The 17,532-nt window shown below is 38.2% G+C and overlaps 4 protein-coding genes across 5 annotated transcripts; 2 read left to right on the top strand and 2 right to left on the bottom strand.

Moving 5' to 3' along the window:
- Window positions 1–32: 32 nt before the first annotated feature.
- On the top strand, window positions 33–8,494 carry LOC119076019 (patched domain-containing protein 3-like). 2 transcript variants are annotated; one of them, XM_037182620.1, is made up of 14 exons: window positions 33–991; window positions 4,585–4,722; window positions 4,975–5,090; window positions 5,152–5,237; window positions 5,307–5,784; window positions 5,844–5,953; window positions 6,013–6,133; window positions 6,191–6,487; window positions 6,608–6,853; window positions 6,978–7,293; window positions 7,355–7,497; window positions 7,571–7,858; window positions 7,932–8,198; window positions 8,257–8,494. In XM_037182620.1, the coding sequence occupies exons 1-14, from the start codon at window positions 973–975 to the stop codon at window positions 8,491–8,493; spliced, it is 2,862 nt and encodes a 953-aa protein (XP_037038515.1). In that variant the 5' UTR covers window positions 33–972; the 3' UTR covers window position 8,494. The 2 variants fall into 2 exon arrangements, with proteins under 2 accessions (XP_037038515.1, XP_037038514.1); XM_037182619.1 differs by having other exon boundaries at window positions 33–997; window positions 4,592–4,722.
- A 338-nt stretch (window positions 8,495–8,832) lies between these two features.
- On the bottom strand, window positions 8,833–9,842 carry LOC119076143 (RING-H2 finger protein ATL52-like). The gene is made up of 2 exons (XM_037182818.1): window positions 9,500–9,842; window positions 8,833–9,434 (listed from the first exon to the last, which is right to left on the bottom strand). The coding sequence occupies exons 1-2, from the start codon at window positions 9,641–9,643 to the stop codon at window positions 8,877–8,879; spliced, it is 702 nt and encodes a 233-aa protein (XP_037038713.1). The 5' UTR covers window positions 9,644–9,842; the 3' UTR covers window positions 8,833–8,876.
- Window positions 9,843–12,448: 2,606 nt separating this feature from the next.
- LOC119076086 (protein SMG9) lies at window positions 12,449–15,415 on the top strand. The gene is made up of 3 exons (XM_037182739.1): window positions 12,449–12,550; window positions 12,611–13,592; window positions 15,157–15,415. The coding sequence occupies exons 1-3, from the start codon at window positions 12,512–12,514 to the stop codon at window positions 15,390–15,392; spliced, it is 1,257 nt and encodes a 418-aa protein (XP_037038634.1). The 5' UTR covers window positions 12,449–12,511; the 3' UTR covers window positions 15,393–15,415.
- An 8-nt stretch (window positions 15,416–15,423) lies between these two features.
- LOC119076142 (splicing factor U2af 38 kDa subunit) lies at window positions 15,424–17,087 on the bottom strand. Its single transcript, XM_037182817.1, has 5 exons — window positions 16,901–17,087; window positions 16,672–16,826; window positions 16,432–16,586; window positions 15,791–15,990; window positions 15,424–15,720 (listed from the first exon to the last, which is right to left on the bottom strand). The coding sequence occupies exons 1-5, from the start codon at window positions 16,942–16,944 to the stop codon at window positions 15,567–15,569; spliced, it is 708 nt and encodes a 235-aa protein (XP_037038712.1). The 5' UTR covers window positions 16,945–17,087; the 3' UTR covers window positions 15,424–15,566.
- Between the last annotated feature and the right edge of the window lie 445 nt (window positions 17,088–17,532).

Genomic DNA, 17,532 nt, shown 5'->3' with positions numbered 1-17,532 from the left:
AATGAAGTTTGTGTACACAAATCGATGTTTAGTGTTATTCCGAATTCAAACGGGGACAGTCGTTTTTGTTTGCCCGCTATAATTGGATTAGGTTTTTGTTTATACTAAAAAATGAATGGCGTGCAAAGGACATTGGCTTAGTACACCAAAACATCGTTAGATTAGAATCGGATTTTTGTTTTTAAATTCGTGCCAAAGCAGCTGCATTGTTCGTGCACATTTTCTTTGTAATATAATTACGATCTTCATGCTTGATTAACTAACTTGTGATGCAGTGATAGCATTTATATACGTCGGGATTTACGTTCAAGATCTGTGATTATAGTAAGAAGAAAATATTACATTCAACTGAAAGTGTATTACACATTCAATGCACTTGAACGTCTTATCAGTGGAGAATTAAAAAAAATGATAAAATTTAGCACTGACACCCAAATAAGAATCTGAGCGAATACGATTTCGCCAGACATATTTAATCTTAATCTCGTCAACCACATATAGACTCGAAATTGTTTTCAATGAAAATGGATGGTCCGCAGCAGTTGAATTGCGATTACTCATTCTGAGTGTGGATTTACAGTCGAAAAATGGTTGTCATTGTTTTTAATTATACAATACCGATCTAACGCAAAGGTCAGTGAAGCTTTTTTCTTGTTTCTGTGTAATAAATTAGAAGAACCGTCCAATGAAATGACAATTAACTACTAAGGTTTCGTGAAATAGAATATTAATTTTGGTGATGACCTATCACTATCCTTTCAAGCAACAGCTAACTGCAGTGCTAAACATTCAAGTTTCAGTTTAATGAGACAAAGGATTGAAATTTAAATACTTTTTCGACGAAATTTAACATAAGTTCTTCACCGATCTCAATACATCATAACCAAGACACTTCAATCATGCCTAAACAAAGCGATTTTAACATGCCGAAAAAAAGGAATTTGTGCGACAACGTTTCATTGCAAATATCGAATGGACTTAGTGAACTTTTTTACAGGTGAGTGCACATACGGTGGATACGTACAGAACATTTTTTGCTTCTTTGATTGATCCAACGTTTTTTTATCCAGTCTTAAATTGAGATAAAATATTTTGTTGGATCCGGCTATTATTTTTGTCATTTTTATTTATTGATTTGTTGGATATAACTTGAAAAAATCAAACCGAAAAATACTGGCTATTAGTGGTAATGGACTGGTAGGGTGTCGCAAATTTGTGAAATCAAATATTATTCACGTCGTAATTGCGCTAAAACTTTAAAATAGAAGTGGGACTAGCCAAGGAAGATATAGTGTGGAGGTAATGTCAAACAGACGCGCGCTTCAGCACATTAGTTCGATGCTAATGACACCTTTTTTAAAATGGTTGACTATGATATCCTTGTGTCTCACAAAATAGTCGTTATGTATGACCTTGGGACTAACTAACTGATATAGGGTACTCTCAATTTATGAAGAAATTCGCAGTAACGGCCTCTCGAAAATCTTCTTGGAAACTTTCAAATGAGCCTTCTATTAAGTAGACGTTGGGGTTCATTTTTCATTGAGGAACAAATATTCATAGAAAATCCCTTGTTAGCCAAAAGAAAATCCTTAGAAAATCCTCCAAAATTTTACGAAAGAAAACCCTCAAATTCGTAGAAAGTCCATCGAAAATCCACAAAATCATAGAAAATCCATCAGAAGACATTTATGCTACCAGAACTGCAAAAAAGGTAACTCGGTTCGAGACAAAGTCGAGAACCTACATCGAGAACAAAGATCCCCCTTCACATTTCTAGTATCACTCTAAATAGAAAACTGGACAGTTTATCGAACAAATTTTGGCACTAAAAAAAAATTCGGAACATTTTCTAATACCAAATAGTAGCTGTCATTAGAAGCACTTTTGCTTGAGGTGCGTTGATATCGAGCAGCTCAAAGCTCGCTTGCTCCACCGTAAAGTGTACTTTACAGTAGAGAGATATATAAAATCAGGTAAAAACAAAAAAATACTTGGAAGTAGAAAGAAAATCCTTTGAAAATCCGTCCAGAATCAGTAGAAATCGTCTGAAAATCGTTGGAAATCCCGAGAGTTTTTTTTAAACGTTTGTCAACACGAATTTAATAATATCTGCCCCTCAGTTCACTCTTCTCGTTTACTCAATCAAATTCTGCACAGTGTCGCATCAACTCTTAACAAAACCGTTCAATTTATAGAAAGAAGTTACATCCGACCAATTTGTGATCATCAACAGACTATTTAATAATGTGAAACAAATAGATATAGAAACGAGTCTACATCAGTAGTTTTGAAGGTGAACGACACGAGCCTATTATAAGCAAATTGAAACAACTAATCTCATTATACCATTGCTAGCTATTTTATAACCTGAATCAAACAATCAATTCATTAGTTATAATTATGAATGAATATGAATAGTTCCAACGGGACAATCAATGTTGAAACTTGTCTAGAAATAATTGAATTTTGAATAACTTACATCTCAAATCATTCTTAAGTCAAAACACGTAAAGATAAGATTTAAACACGTAACTGACCGACGACTTTCATCACTTTTAATTGGCTAGTATATAATTTGATCACTTAATGCAAAATCACTTGACGCATAAATTCCAAGTTTTACGTCAACTTATTAGAATGTTACAAGCGAAAATCTCGTTAATATACACTCATATTTCAGTGGCTGCGTTTAACTCGTATCACCATTTTACCATAGAGTTACACTCGAGAGGTGGCTTGGTGGCGCTGATGCTAATTTTGCACCCATGCATGTTTCAAAATGACAGTGCCTCCATGCCATGATTTTAACGCTATACATTCTACTGATTATTTTTTTGTAGTGCACCCTAATACAGAGTTTATGACATAGGCAACAGGTTTTTCACTGATGATTCAATGATATAGAAAATCACTCAAAACAGAACAAAAAAACCTTTGAAAACATTTTTTTTTGTTTTTATTGTTTGTTTTGATGATATTATTATTAATTATTAAATAATTAACTTGCTGCCACCGCCAATTGGAAAAAGAAATCTCGTGAAACAATTGCAGACTGATTATATGCACGTTACGTAATGAGGTGCAATTTATCATGCAAATTATTTTAGGCTGATGCTATTCGCACGCGCGTGCGAATAGCCATTCCTTATTGTAATTGACTATTCGCACGCGCGTGCGAATAGCCATTCCACACTGTAGAAGACTATTCGAACGCGCGTGCGAATAGCCATTTCACATTGGATTTAACTATTCGCACGCGCGTGCGAATAGCTAAGCCTACGAGTACTGGCTATTCGCACGCGAAATCGAGCGCCCATGAAAAATACGAATATGATTTTCGCGCGAAAATCATATTCGTATTTTTCATGGGCGCTCGATTTTGCGTGCGAATAGCCAGTACTCGTAAAACTGATAGATCAACAAACGGCAATGTGAGAGTGTCTTCATTTATACACAGACACGTGTCGAAATAGTATTTCATGCAACAAGTTGCGAAAAGAGGTTTCGCAACGTGTTACATACAAGGTTGTTTTAAAACACAGAACTACATTCGCCATACATTTAACCCTAGGTACGGAAAATTACGTGATGGTTAGAGTTGTTGCTTCATGAGCAATTGGTTTTAGTGTCATGGGTTCAAAATTTGTTCAGAACAGAATTATTATTTACCATTAATGGCTCAAAAGGAGTGATAAAAAGTGAGTAGAGTGATTAAAATTAAAGTTGAGCATTAAAAAGATTCTTCAGTCAACACCCAAAACAATCTTGAATTTCGCAGCGCTCGTCCAGATAATCATATTGATCATGGCAAGCCAATGCACCATGAACTACATAGAAAAAATAGAAACTAATGAAAAAATTTCGGAAAAAATCATTTTTTATGTTCAACATTTCGATATTGTCAGCATTAAAATGTTCCAATAAAAATAATTGTAAATTCAAATGTTCCAAAACGTTTTTCGCTTTATTCTAGCAAAAAATGGTTTGTTCCAAAGTGGAACAATGAATGTGCCAATATGAAAAAGAATGTATACTATACATACCATCTTGCGTTAAATTTCGTAGGAGGCTAAGATCGAACGAAACGCTTTGTCGTTACATTAAGTCGTTAAAAGGAAAAATTAAATTGTGACCCTTTCGATATTTTTGCTTTTACTTATTTTGAATTAATTTAAAAAAAAATCCGTCATTTAATGTAACGTAAGTTTTGGATATTTCGATTTAATTCTGATCTCAAAATATTTGTATATGTTTTTTGAATGAATTTACGCTAAAGACATGTTAAATTGAAGTTTTCAGCCAATAAATAACGCTATAACGACAAAATGGAATCGTTTTGATTTGAGATAAAATGTGAATGCGTGCGAATAGTCAAACCCAATGTAAAATGGCTATTCGCACGCGCGTGCGAATAGTCAGGTTCAATGTGAAATGGCTATTCGCACGCGCGTGCGAATAGTCTACTACAGTGTGGAATGGCTATTCGCACGCGAGTGCGAATAGTCAAATCCCAAGTGTCATGGCTATTCGCACGCGCGTGCGAATAGCCACAGTGATTATTTTATCTTTTCATAAATTCTGTTTACAGAATTGGTGTGACCGTTGCTACACATCCATGGAATACGATAATATGTTCCCTATTACTGGTCATTTGCTGTATTGTCGGTCTACTAGCGTTTCACAAGGAAAAGAATCCCCTGAAATTGTGGATTCCACAAGGTAAATCAAACCATTTTATTCCAAAGACCCATGTCCAGGCCTGGATTGGTTCAATGAGAATTCGGACGATGCCCGAAGAGCTTTTTGACTTTTTGTGTGAACAAAGAGTATTTTAAAAATGTTCGTTTTTCAACGCCCGAACGTCCGTGTCACCTATGGAAGTAAACACATCGGCTTCGCAGGGCCACTCTATCCAACCCCATACTAAGTTTCGATGCTGGTGTTATTAGCTCAATGTTTCCCAATTTTTAGATTCCAAATTTATCGAAGACACAGAATGGTTAACCACGTCATTCGAAGAAGGATACAGGAAACAAACAATATTAATTGTAGACGAGGATGTACTGCGGCCGGAGGTTTTACAAAAAGTAATTTTTGTTGCAAAATAAATTAAAAATTTCGAAAAATTTATCAACGAAACGCTTTAAGGTTGCGGCTGTGAGTAAAAAAGTAATGAGTATAACGGCCACCCTAAGGAATGGAACGGAAATCCGATGGAAGGATGTATGTTTTAGGTGGGACAGTAAACAATAAATTGATAGACCGAAAACGATAAGCAGCAAATGTTTGTGTGATTTGTATAGAGTGCCGATGATAGCCGATCTACAGGAATCACCCTCACACCAACAACGAACGAAACGGCAGTCGTTCGACTTTGACGACGATTTGTTCGACGAAGAGTCAACTGTAAGACCCATAGTAAAGACGGCCAACAAGCCATTCAACCCGAGTGTCGATTTAAATCCAACAGTTTATTGTGGCATCATCGAAAACCTGCCGAACGGATGTTTGCTGGAGAATTTGTTGGAAATTTGGAATTTCGATGAACAGATCATTGGGAATTTGACCAAAGACGATATATTGAACGCTATCAATTCGACAACGATCAGTCCGTACAGTGGTCATGAGTCGAATTTTGTTCGATTATTGGGTGGGACTAAACGCAATTCTAGCGGTCACATTGTTGCAGCAACAGCATTAATGTCCCATTGGTTTGTCTACTTGAATTTTTCGAATGTCGATCATGAGAATGCTGGGAATGCAGCAGGAACAGAAGATTGGGTACATTAGTGGGACCAGATTTCTTTAGCAGCGACGAGTAACATTCTCATAAATTACAGGCGTCCGAAGAGGCTCTAATTTGGGAGGATGGTCTCTTGGAAACGTTAGGCCGGCTTAAAAATCAGTTATTCGATAACGAAACCAAATTGTTTTACGAAGCGGCTCGAAGGTAGTTACGTGTCTCAACCAAATATTTCGGCTATCAATTTTTGCCCATTTTTTTATTAGCTTTGGTGACATAAGTTCGGCCACGATGTTCCAAGATATGGACAAATTAATGATCAGCGGTGTCATAATGTTCACTTTCCTGCAACTCGTTTTATCAAAATTCAACTGGCTAGAATTTCGGGTAATTTTGACTCTATTTGGCCTTACAATTCCACTCACACTCCGTACGAAATTTTAGCTAATTCTAGGTACCATGGGTCTGCTTAGCATTGGAATGGCATTCGTTTCTGCTGTGGGAATATGCTCGGTAATGGGTGTCTCCTACGGACCAGTACATACGTCTCTACCATTTCTAATGATGGGCTTGGGTGTGGACGATATTTTTGTGATGATGGCATGTTGGAGGCAAGTTGAAGCGAAGTATCGTCAGCATTCCATTCCGGAGAAAATGGCTTTAATGCTGCAGCATGCCGGAGCGTCGATTACGGTTACGTCTTTTACGGATGTCGTTGCATTCAGTATCGGAGCATCCACTGTACGTAAATTATTTTATGTGTGAAAGGGTTCCAATGGGAGAGGAAGGTGCAAGGCACTCAGATTTTTTGCTCCACTTTTGATCCATTTTATGAAATTGAAATTTTTTCACTTTTATCAGATGTTACCGTCACTTCAATCATTTTGCATTTATGCGGCCGTTGGAGTGTTTTTCACCTACATATTCGCTATAACATTTGTCGTTGCCGTATTTACGTTAGACCAGCAGCGAATAGAGCAAAGTCGCAATCCTATTTTTCCATGCATCGTCCGAAAAGACGTTAACAGAGAACCGGTGTGCAATCCACGGGCTGGGCACAGAATACTTAAGTATGTCTTCAATGTTATTCTGACGAAACCATGCAAGGTAAGTTGAGGATCTGATTTTATTTCATTGAAAATTTGTGAAAATCGTAGAAGTCGTAAGCTCTGTTGGTCAAGTGATCATCGCTGGCATATAACAGCTTTAAATTCCGGTATGCCTCTTTTAGGTAATAGTCATAACGACTGTGATAGCACTGACAACCTTCAGCACCCACAATTTATTTCAATTGAAACAAAAATTCGATCCGTCGTGGTTCATACCGGCAACGACATATCTGCACAGCTATCTAGCAAATCAACATGAATACTACCCCGATGCTGGATTAGAGTGTGGTATTTTTATGGGACGACTGAACTACACTGAAGAATTGCCAAAAATTTGTGGAGTTACCGAACTATTGAAAAATCGAACGGACCTGGTGTACGATGTTGATTCATGGATTGATCCGTTCCGGCAATTTGTGGAAATTAATTTCAAAAAAGGTTCGGTCCACTTAATACTCTGTAACGACATCCGGTCATTTTGAACTCTTCATCATTTTAGATGCATGCAGTGGTGTATTAACCGATGCAGAGTTCGGTCTCTATTTGTCGAAGTTTTTATTCAGTAACAGCGGCGGGAAATATCAGGCAAATTTCAAATTTGATAGAAAATTGAAATGCGGGCAGCCAATACCTCAGCCGAAGGTATGCTAAGTGCGAAATGGAGGAATGGACTTTCCATCTTCTCATTCAACTGATTTTTCTGTCTGCCATTCAGATTTCCTCGATACCCTTTCGGTACAGAATTTTCGTCGAACGATACGAGTACGTTCCCGCCATGCATACCATCGAGGATTTGTTGGCGCAGACGAATTTCTCATCCGGTGATGGAGTCAGTACCGTTTGGGGAAAAGTGTATGCCAACTGGATTACGGACGAGGTTATCGATGTTGAATTGATACGCAATATAACGTTGGCATTGGTCAGTGTGATGGTGTGCACACTGATATTGATTGCAAACATTCCCATCTGTTTCTACATTTTCGTGACCGTTTTGTTGACGCTGGTAGGGCACTTCGAACAGTTAATCAGAATTTGTTTGATCTCGCCCGATCTCAACAATTTTGCATTCCTTGTAGGTGAACGTTTGCGGCTTTATGCATGTCTGGGGCTTGACCATCGACTTGGTATCGTGCATAGCATTACAATTGGCCGTCGGTTTATGTGTTGACTACGCTGCGCATATTGGTCACACATTTATGAAGCTGAACGGGACGAGAAAGGAACGGGCATTGGAAACTGTTTTACAGATTGGCGAAGCGGTTTTCTCGGGCGGCTCATCGACGATTTTGTCATTGTTCATGTTAGCCGTGTCCGATGCATACATTTTTCAAGCATTTTTCAAGGTAATTTTTAGTTGGATGTGCGCGGTTGTGATTTAAATCAACAATTTTTTGCGAGCAGATCTTCATGTTGGTCATCATTTTCGGCCTGTTCCATGGACTAGTATTTTTACCAGTCATTCTAAGTACTATTGGACCTCAGCCATACGAAATAATTGATCAAGCGAATGCGGATGAAATTGCATCATACAAAAGGAAAGCTCATGTGACCAGCATGGACGATGATGTTAATGAAATGACTACTTTACAGCACCAAAATGGATCCAGCAACGGAACGAATTTTCCAATAAAATTGTGAAGGAAAAAACTTTTATTTTTAGATTTAAACGTGCAACGACGCAACACGTGACGGATTGCCTCAATCCGATTTTTTTTTGAAAGGGAATTTGACTACAAACTGCTAGAGTGGGAAAGTGTTTCAACTTTAATGATATCCTTAGCCTTCCGTAGAACGCACAGCAGTTAGTGCATTTAGTCTGTACGCGGTACGTTTCATATTGTTTTGGTGGATGAGCATTTTGAAGTCAAGTTGTTACTTCAATCGAATCGAGAAAGGTTTACAACACTACGTACCTCCATACTCGTCGTCTTAATGCCTCCAATCTGACCTGATCAATTTAGATTAAACAGCTTGACATTCAATAAGAGTTTCACATTTAATTATCAAATAAAGGCTTAGTATCAGTCGCTGCTATCGTTATCACTATCATAAAGCATTAAATCTGAGTCTGACGACTCATCGCTGGAAATCGGAAATACCATTGCCGAAGCATCACTGTGTTCCGAATCTTCACTTTCCGAAGTCACAGTGATGTGAGATTCATTCATGACATCTGTTTCATCTGACGAGTCATCCGACGCCGCATTCGAGCTGCTATCATCGCTTCCAGCAACCATTTCTAACGTATCAGACGGCGATGGTGAGTATCCCCATACCGTGCCCGACAGATCAGGTATACCTGACATGTCTGATTCATCGTCTGACATATCTGATGCAATTGAATCCGATGCGACTGACACGTCTGACACATCTGACATGTCCGCCGAATGTAGAAGTGAATTTATCGAACTTTGTAGGTCGAACGAAAAATCAGCAATGTCGACATTAACGCTTTCGTCGGAACTGCTGTCGTCGGCGTTCCCGAACGGATCCGTGTCTTCGAATACTCGCTCCCGGCACGAAGGACACGTATTGTTTTTGGACAGCCATGTCTGGATGCACGTTCTATGGAATTTGTGCTGAAACATAGAAATTTTCGAATTATTTTGATGAATGGATGTTCACGTAAGGTGGTTCAACTCACAACACAGGGCAAAATGAGGATGATTTCATTTTTCATAAAATCACTTATACAAATCGAACAGCTGGAATGGGTGTCATTGTCCGATACTTTAGCTTTGGTAATTTGTTCGATTTGACTGATACGGGCTGCAGCAATCACATCCATTTTTTTGAGTATACTCTCCTGTCGTAGTTTAAAAAAAAACCCTTCCGTTTACCAACCGAAACAGACGACGCGACGATAGAACAAAAGAAAAAGAAAATGCTGTTGTCAGCTACTTTGTTTATCAATAAACCAAAATGCTGCAAAAATTTGACTTTCAAAAGAACCCGTTTGACAGAGCTAGTGTTGTGAAATGATTTTGTGAGAAATTGTAAACAAAAAACACATGCGCAGCAGGATTGACAGAGACTTAAAGACGATTCAAAAGAAACTGAAAAACGTACTAACTCAACCATGATCAGAGCGAAAAAAACCGAAGACTATAGTTATTATAACTTGCCTTGGGGTACTTGTCAAAGTATTCACTTCTCTTTCGACGTGGTACGTTGAGAGCGAGAGGACCGAAGACCAGTTTATTATAACTTCCCTTGGGGGTACTTGTCAAAATATCTCTTTCTCTTTCATCATAACACTCTATTCAATCAGCTTCTCACAGTTTTCGAATAAAATATTTTTGTTGAGTTGAAGTTGAAAGAAAATCGAATATTGGAGATAGAAAATTGGATGAGGCGACATAACTACACGGTCAATATCGTCAGGAACGATATTATCGTTTTTTAGACGATAGTATCGTCTAAAAAACGATAGTAGCGTTTTTTAGACGATACTATCGTCTAAAAAACGATATTATCGTCCAAAAAAATTTCATCAAGGACGATAATATAGTCTAAAATTCTAAATTTTAAAATATTTTCAGGACGATATTATCGTTTTCTTGACGATATTATCGTTTAAAAAAACGATAATATCGTTTTTAAACGATAATATCGTTTTTTTGGACGATACTATCGTTTTTTTGATGATACTATCGTCTAAAAAACGATATTATCGTCCAAAAAAACGATAATATCGTTTTTTTGACGATAATTTTGTCCTGGATGAAAATATCCGCTGGACTATATTATCGTTATTTTCTTTTTCTGAACAAATTTATCGGTATTTTGGACGATATTATCGTCATGGGCGATAATTTTTGGGACGATAATATCGTTTTTAATTAATTTATTTTTTTAAATTTGAGATGATAATATCGTCCAGGACGACAAGAAAACGATACTATCGTCCAGACAATATTTTAGAATTTTTCAATTTAGACGATATTATCGTCCTGGATGAAAATTTTTTGGGCGATAATATCGTTTTTTTGGACGATAGTATCGTCGAAAAAACGATAATATCGATTTTGAGACGATACTATCGTCCAAAAAACGATATTATCGTTTTTTTTGGACGATACTATCGTCTAAAAACGATATTATCGTTTTTTAGATGATAGTATCGTTTTTTAGACGGTAGTATCGTCCAAAAAAACGATAATATCGTTCCTGACGATATTGACGGTGTGAAAATGTCCCGCCACCAGAAAATTGGTTTCAGGAAATAACAAAACTCTCTCTAGCAACCAAACTACTTTTATTAAGGTTACACAGACAAAGTGTTATCTCTAATCTTGCATTTCCTTCTGTAAGTTGAATAGAATGAGTTGAAGATGCTATATAGAAACAAAAAAAAATTGTTGACTGCTGACATCAGAAAATTACTAAAATTAACATTGGACGCGGATTGAAACTATACGTAATTACTATACGTTTATAGAAGAAATTCAATTATTGCTCTATCGATCCACAACACAAATTTATTATATTTGTTTTAATATTGAAACCAGAAGTTAGACCTAACTTATCAAGGTTCTGAAAGAACATGTTAAGCCACTTTCGAGTTGATTACGAAGGCGGTGTGATCAAAATTTTCTTGTAGCGCCAACTAGGTTTGGAAAATTTTATAAGACGATTTCAACTTAACAAAAAAAAAGTTTGTTTTCAAGTTGACTTTTCAAACAATATACATGTCTGAATCGCCAAGATTTGTGTTTCACCCGCCTTCGTAAGTGTCTTACCTGTTCTTTCAGAACCTTGGGTCGTACGGGTAGTACTGTCAAAATGTTTGACATTTGAATTCGCGCGAAACTAATCTCAGGGTTTTCTAATTGCACAAGAACACGAAGTCACACAACAAACATTTGATCTTCAGAAGAAATGTGTCTCTTACAACAAGCCGGCAAATAAAATTTCTGAAAATATATATTTGATATGTTCGACCCCGGTGTCTGCATTTGTTTCTGACCACAATCTCAAGTGTGGCTGGCTTCAAACTTGGTAAATATTTCGTGTATTATAGAAAAAATTTCAATGTTTCACTGCAGAGTTTGAAAAAACCTTGAGTATGTGTTCGTGTGTGCAAAAGAACACGAAGTCAAACGTATTCACATTCGGCAACGGTACACACTAAATCCGCAAAAAATGGTTTTCCCGTTTCCTTATAGAAAGATAGACAATTTGCCCTGTGATTTTAAGAGCACGATAAATTGTTCTTTCCGGGTGGTGACGATATAACTGGAACAGATATGCTGCTATTTTATGTTCATTAGTGGGCCCAATTATGTAAGATGATGAGCTTACTACAATCAAAGTCTCGATAATCCTGTTGAAGATTGAACTTAGCATTCTCATAAATTCTAATTGAGTTAAATCAATCAAGTTGGCACTTGAGGAAAGACAGTTTTTATGTTTATTCTGTTAGAATCAGCGATTGAATAAACATCACTTTTTGTATCACTGCTTTTATTCCTCACCGCAAACTGGAACCTCTAACAAATCCTAACGGTAAAGTATTCAAAATTTTCATCTTACTTCTACTACCCAGTTGAAATTGAATTTTGGCGCATGTAGTAGATTATCACAGTGTTGTCATTGTGGTTGTCAAAATATTTGTTGATATTTTCTTGTCGTTTTGAAGGTTTAGGAGAAAACGATGTCGGAAAAAAGAAGCAGAAAATACAACAATTTGAAGGTACGCAAGATTTTCCGGTCTATCCCGCGAAATATTTGCCTAATCCTAATTTGTTCGCAGGAGTCCAAGGAATCAAAGAGAACGATTGTGTTGGCGAAAAAAGAGGAAAAAGACGATGACCATTCAGCTCACGACCATGCAATCAAATCCGACCCATCAAAACCGAAACTCTTAGTCAAACCTAAAAGTGACAATCAACCGGTTCCCATAACTATTGCGACTCGTGAAGGAAGTGAAAATTTATCCTCGTCTCCGACGCAAAAAAATGTCACACTAACGAAGGAACTGCTCGTCCAGGCAACCGTAGATCCACCGGCTGATAAAGCCCTAAAGCTACTGCAGCCGATCGACATCGTCACAAATCATTATCATCTGAATACGGCGGCATTGAGTTATTTGAATGACGGAAACGATAATTTCTTTGTGGTTGGAATTATCGGTGGACAGGGATCTGGAAAGTCAACATTCCTCAACCTATTGTGTCCCATCGATAAAGATGTCGTTGACTTGAAGCAACATTATTTCAACGATAAAAACGGCACCTTCCGAACCCAGCAAAAAGACCAAAGTTCAGCCACACCGACAACGGAAGGCATTCAAATGTTCATCACCGGCAATCGTACCATTCTGTTGGACTGTTCGCCCGTATTGTGCAATCCGTACATGAAAAAGGATGCCGTTCAGAGCGAAATCGACGATCTGAAAATGTTGATATTTTTGTTGAGCGTCTGCCATCTGCTGATCGTCGTGCAGGACGAACTGGTCAATGTGAATTTGTTGCGCTTGCTACAGTGTGCCGAAATGATGAAACCCAATTTGGACAAAGAGACAACCGACGAATACTATCCGAATGTGATGTTCATTCAGAATATGGCCGAACCGCGAGATTTCTCACTGAATGCAAAGAGTCAAGTGGATGCGATGTACAAAAAGTTTTTCCAGCTTTCAAAATTGAAAATCTCACCTGGTAGCGTGCCGACCGGTCAGGAGAAATCCTCGAGGAGCGTAAACTATTTTGTTTTTCCGGAAGTTGGTGTGAAACGTGAGTATTTCAAGAGCATTTGGGTATATAAGTTTCGAACCAGTTGGTATTTATGTCTTCCTACTTGAACAAAGGATAGTCTAATTTAGAGGTTCGGTTCTGTCAGTGGGAAAGTCGAATTTTCGGTTATAAAAACTTTAGACTCTGTTACTGAGAAGTGAGTCATACACGGACAGTTGTTAACTGATTCCTCTTGATGATGCGAAAGGCAAGAAAATGTTCCCTGAGATTTTATCTGTTAAAGAAGGAGTATTGTGTTGTCATTGGAAGTTTCTCCTTTTTCTCTAGATGTCTACGGATTCATGACCACTCCCATGAGAATATTAAACGTGAGGACGTTGGTAAGATGTTTAGTCTTACCCTAATTCCTCTTTTTCGCACTCCATGATATCATTCAAGATACACTTAATTGGATACATCGAATCCAATACCCACACCACAATTCCCGATACCAAACAAGCCGTAAATTCTCAATCAGATCAGTTTTAGGGCACATCATTTCGCGTCCATTTTTAAACGGGAGTATTCGACAAAATCGTTCACGGATGTGTGAAAAAAGCGTTTTTCCTAGATTGATCTAACGATAGATGATTGATACCAATGGACTTGTGCTTTGTACTTTGGGTATATGCAACCATCGCGATTCCATAATTTTGTTCACATTTTTTGTTTGAACTAGTCGCAGCGGAGTCCTGTGGTAATGTGTTTTTAAAAGGGAATAGTGTTCCATACTCAGTAGCCCTACTCACGTTAAAAAAATGTGGTTCAGATCCTTCGGAAGAATGTCGATTTCGTTTCATTATCGGACACTAAACAATTCTCTAGAACATCACAATTGACAAAAAAATTGTTTCTGAGTCGCGCAACGCAATCGAAAATGCATGCGTTTCTATGCGTTTTCATGTAAACTTATATCCGATAATGAAACGAAATCGACATTCCTCCGAAGGATCTGAACCACATTTTTTAACGTGAGTAGGGCTAATACTCAGTTCGTACATGGTGTGAAGCAAATTCTGGTTAAATGACCCTGATTGACAAAAAAAAACGGGGCTTGAGGTTGAAGAGAGTGCACACTCCGTGTAGTGTCGAGGTAGTGTTTCGTATTCCCCTTCTTTTACTCTTCACTAAGGAGATGTCATCACTTATGCCCTATGGAACTCAATGAATTTACCAACGTGAAGCTGAAGCCGAATTGCTTTTCTACGTTCGGATTGACGACGATAGCTGACCCGCTCATTTTGAGCGCAGATAATTGAAAATAGAAAAATTTGCATGTGGGATTGTGGGATCCATAATTGACAACTGCCATTGAAAGGTACAGGTCATGATTCTGTGTCCCTCAGTAGATTTAGATGACCTCATGGAGTATGTGTAATTATTGTAGGCATCAACACAGAGCGAGGTATGTGAAACTAAATTTTTCTGCTATCGCAAACGGAAGACAAGACAGGTCTCCAAATCGAAGGCGATATACGATCCCTTCCCTCATTCTATACACATCTCTATGATCGATTTGCTGATGGATGCTAAAAAAAATATTTTATTTTCCATTCGTTTCCAGAGACCAAGCTGTACCCTCGTGGCGACAAGGACATAAATTCATTGGTTGAAGACTTTCGTCGACGCGTGTTCATGTCACCGAAAAAACCGATGCAAATTCTACCCCAACCGGCACCAATATTTACGGAGAAAAGCTGGTCGACGCTCGTCACCAACGTTTGGGAGTCGCACAAAAGCAATTACTTTCTACGAAAATACGAGAATTTCAAAGAAAAAGAATGGAGCACCAATCGATAAAGGCAAAATGTGTAAATGAACTGGCTGGCTGGTGTTTTTATTTAGTCAAATATTTATTCGTCTCCGATGGTTTATATGACGAAGAGTAACAAAAAAACAAAGTTTCTTACAAACTCATTCATTGATGACATACACACTCCCGGTCATTCCAATTTTGCTTGTCGGTGTGTCCAATCAGTAACGTCCTTTTCGATTCTCCGATCTGTCTCGCCTCTCACGGTCTCTGCTGCGTGAACGACGACGATCCCGTGAACGATCACGTGGACGTGCGCGCGGTGACTTCGAACGGGATCGTGAACTGCGTCCGCGCCGACGTGAATATAAATATCTGTTCCGGTGGCAAATTAAGTGCAATTAAGTTACTGGCCGTGAAATGTTTAACTTCTTTTCAAAATTACCTGCGAAGTTCTCGAGAAATTGGCTTCAAATGCATGAAATTACAGAATCCCGAACGTGTGCATTCACCCATTTCGTATTGACGACAGCAGGCTTCACGGAAATCGGTGACGGGAGATAGTTCAGCGTAAACTGGTCGACCACCGAACCATCGATTATTCAAATCCTTGGCTCCTTTCTCTGCATCTTCTTCACGACGAAACTGCAAAAAGTTAAAGAAATTTTTGAATGAAACGGACCGTGTGATTATCAAGTGGAAAATGATCCGGGAAGACTGCACAATTGGGACGCTGTAGAGACGCTGTTTTCAGGAGACTTTTCGGGGTATTTAACATTCAATCTGAAGAACGAGATAAGATTCCATGGTAGGCATTGAAGAGCAGGAAGAAAAAGTCACTTTTTCACTTCAGGGAAGAAAAAGTCACTTTTTCACTTCAGGGAAGAAAAAGTTTGAAAATGTAATGCCTGCCGGAAACGAGATAAATACATAACTGACAGCTCACAGTGAGTGTCTAGTAAGCGATCATTAGAGACGCTTTTGCTTCATGTTAGGTGTAATTGAATTGTACCGGTGTCAAGGATACAACAGTCAAAACTGCTGCCCAACCGGCTTCCATGAAGAATTTTCTTCTCCCAAACTCACCTTAATGTAGACATTTCCAACAAGGTGATCGCCCAAGTTGTCGCAAACGTTCATTTCCTCGATTTCTCCGTACTTGTCTTCGCATTCGACGAATACATCCTCGAAGAAGTTGTCGTAATGCTCCTGCATCTCCTCGTCGGACACATTGGCCACCACTGACAAAATGAACGAAATCAAAAATTTAACCTATCACAGTCCACAGAGTGGTTTTGTATTGAAATTGTCAAAATTCACACTTACAATGGCTGCCATCGGCGGATTTAGCTGAATTTTGCGGATTAACGTACAGATTCTGTAGCAAAACGGTCTGTGAAAATGTCGGTTTGTTGTGTATTCGCGAGCATCGGTCGCCGTGTCTACATGCTCCGATTTTAAAATAAAATGAACAATTGACTCTGCAAACAGAAAAACAAATTGGTGAACGGGACGGTTTCGGTTTGGCAAAGAAAACGTTTCCGAACGAACTTACTTGTCCTTTTCGGTACCGAAAATCGAGGCCAAATATTCGGCCATTATTCACATGAACTTTTTATGTGAATTCCGCCCGCACTCTGAACTTGAGTGATAAGTTAATGTAGTTGCAGTCTATCTTAAAAACAAAGCGTCTTGTCAATGCGGCATCTATACCAAATGGCGACCAAAATTTGAGAGAGCCAAACGATATGTTTGTCAGAACTGTCAAAATTCGATAAATAGCGGTAACAGCTGAAAATGCAGTGTCATCTATTGGAAAATTAAAAATTATTTCGCTGAGTGTATGAAATTTTAGGCAACACAACGGATCAGGGCGTTGATTCTCATATTTTCGCAACTCCAAATATTCGTAGCTTGACAGTTGCTTGTATAAAATTCCATCAAATTTATCAATTTCTTCGTGGCTGTCTTAAGCTGTTCTTTCAGAACCTTGGATTTTACGTCCTTCACTCATTATTAAGTTGAATTCACAGTCGTCCGTTTTCCAGCAGATAACATTCGAATAGAAATGTCACGTAAACGTAGAGCAAAACGGATTATTAAAAATTCAGCTTTATTGTAAGCGAGACTAAAAAAATTCATTTCATAAATTCAATCGAAGAGGTGAAATGGTGGTGCTGATGCTAA

The sequence above is a fragment of the Bradysia coprophila genome, unplaced genomic scaffold (assembly GCF_014529535.1).
Source record: "Bradysia coprophila strain Holo2 unplaced genomic scaffold, BU_Bcop_v1 contig_232, whole genome shotgun sequence".
NCBI lineage: Eukaryota > Metazoa > Arthropoda > Insecta > Diptera > Sciaridae > Bradysia > Bradysia coprophila.
This window is presented reverse-complemented; position numbering and strand designations above follow the sequence as displayed.

Coding starts and splice junctions, on each gene's coding strand:
- LOC119076019 (XM_037182619.1), top strand. CDS start 900: ATGCCTAAACAAAGCGATTTTAACATGCCGAAAAAAAGGAATTTGTGC. Junction 5,238..5,306: donor TGGAAGGATGTATGTTTTAG/GTGGGACAGTAA, acceptor TGATTTGTATAG/AGTGCCGATGATAGCCGATC. Junction 7,498..7,570: donor AGCCAATACCTCAGCCGAAG/GTATGCTAAGTG, acceptor TCTGCCATTCAG/ATTTCCTCGATACCCTTTCG.
- LOC119076143 (XM_037182818.1), bottom strand. CDS start 9,643: ATGGATGTGATTGCTGCAGCCCGTATCAGTCAAATCGAACAAATTACC. Junction 9,435..9,499: donor TCCTCATTTTGCCCTGTGTT/GTGAGTTGAACC, acceptor TCTATGTTTCAG/CACAAATTCCATAGAACGTG.
- LOC119076086 (XM_037182739.1), top strand. CDS start 12,512: ATGTCGGAAAAAAGAAGCAGAAAATACAACAATTTGAAG. Junction 12,551..12,610: donor GAAAATACAACAATTTGAAG/GTACGCAAGATT, acceptor ATTTGTTCGCAG/GAGTCCAAGGAATCAAAGAG. Junction 13,593..15,156: donor TCCGGAAGTTGGTGTGAAAC/GTGAGTATTTCA, acceptor ATTCGTTTCCAG/AGACCAAGCTGTACCCTCGT.
- LOC119076142 (XM_037182817.1), bottom strand. CDS start 16,944: ATGGCCGAATATTTGGCCTCGATTTTCGGTACCGAAAAGGACAA. Junction 16,827..16,900: donor TTCGGTACCGAAAAGGACAA/GTAAGTTCGTTC, acceptor TTCTGTTTGCAG/AGTCAATTGTTCATTTTATT. Junction 15,991..16,431: donor TTGGAAATGTCTACATTAAG/GTGAGTTTGGGA, acceptor AACTTTTTGCAG/TTTCGTCGTGAAGAAGATGC.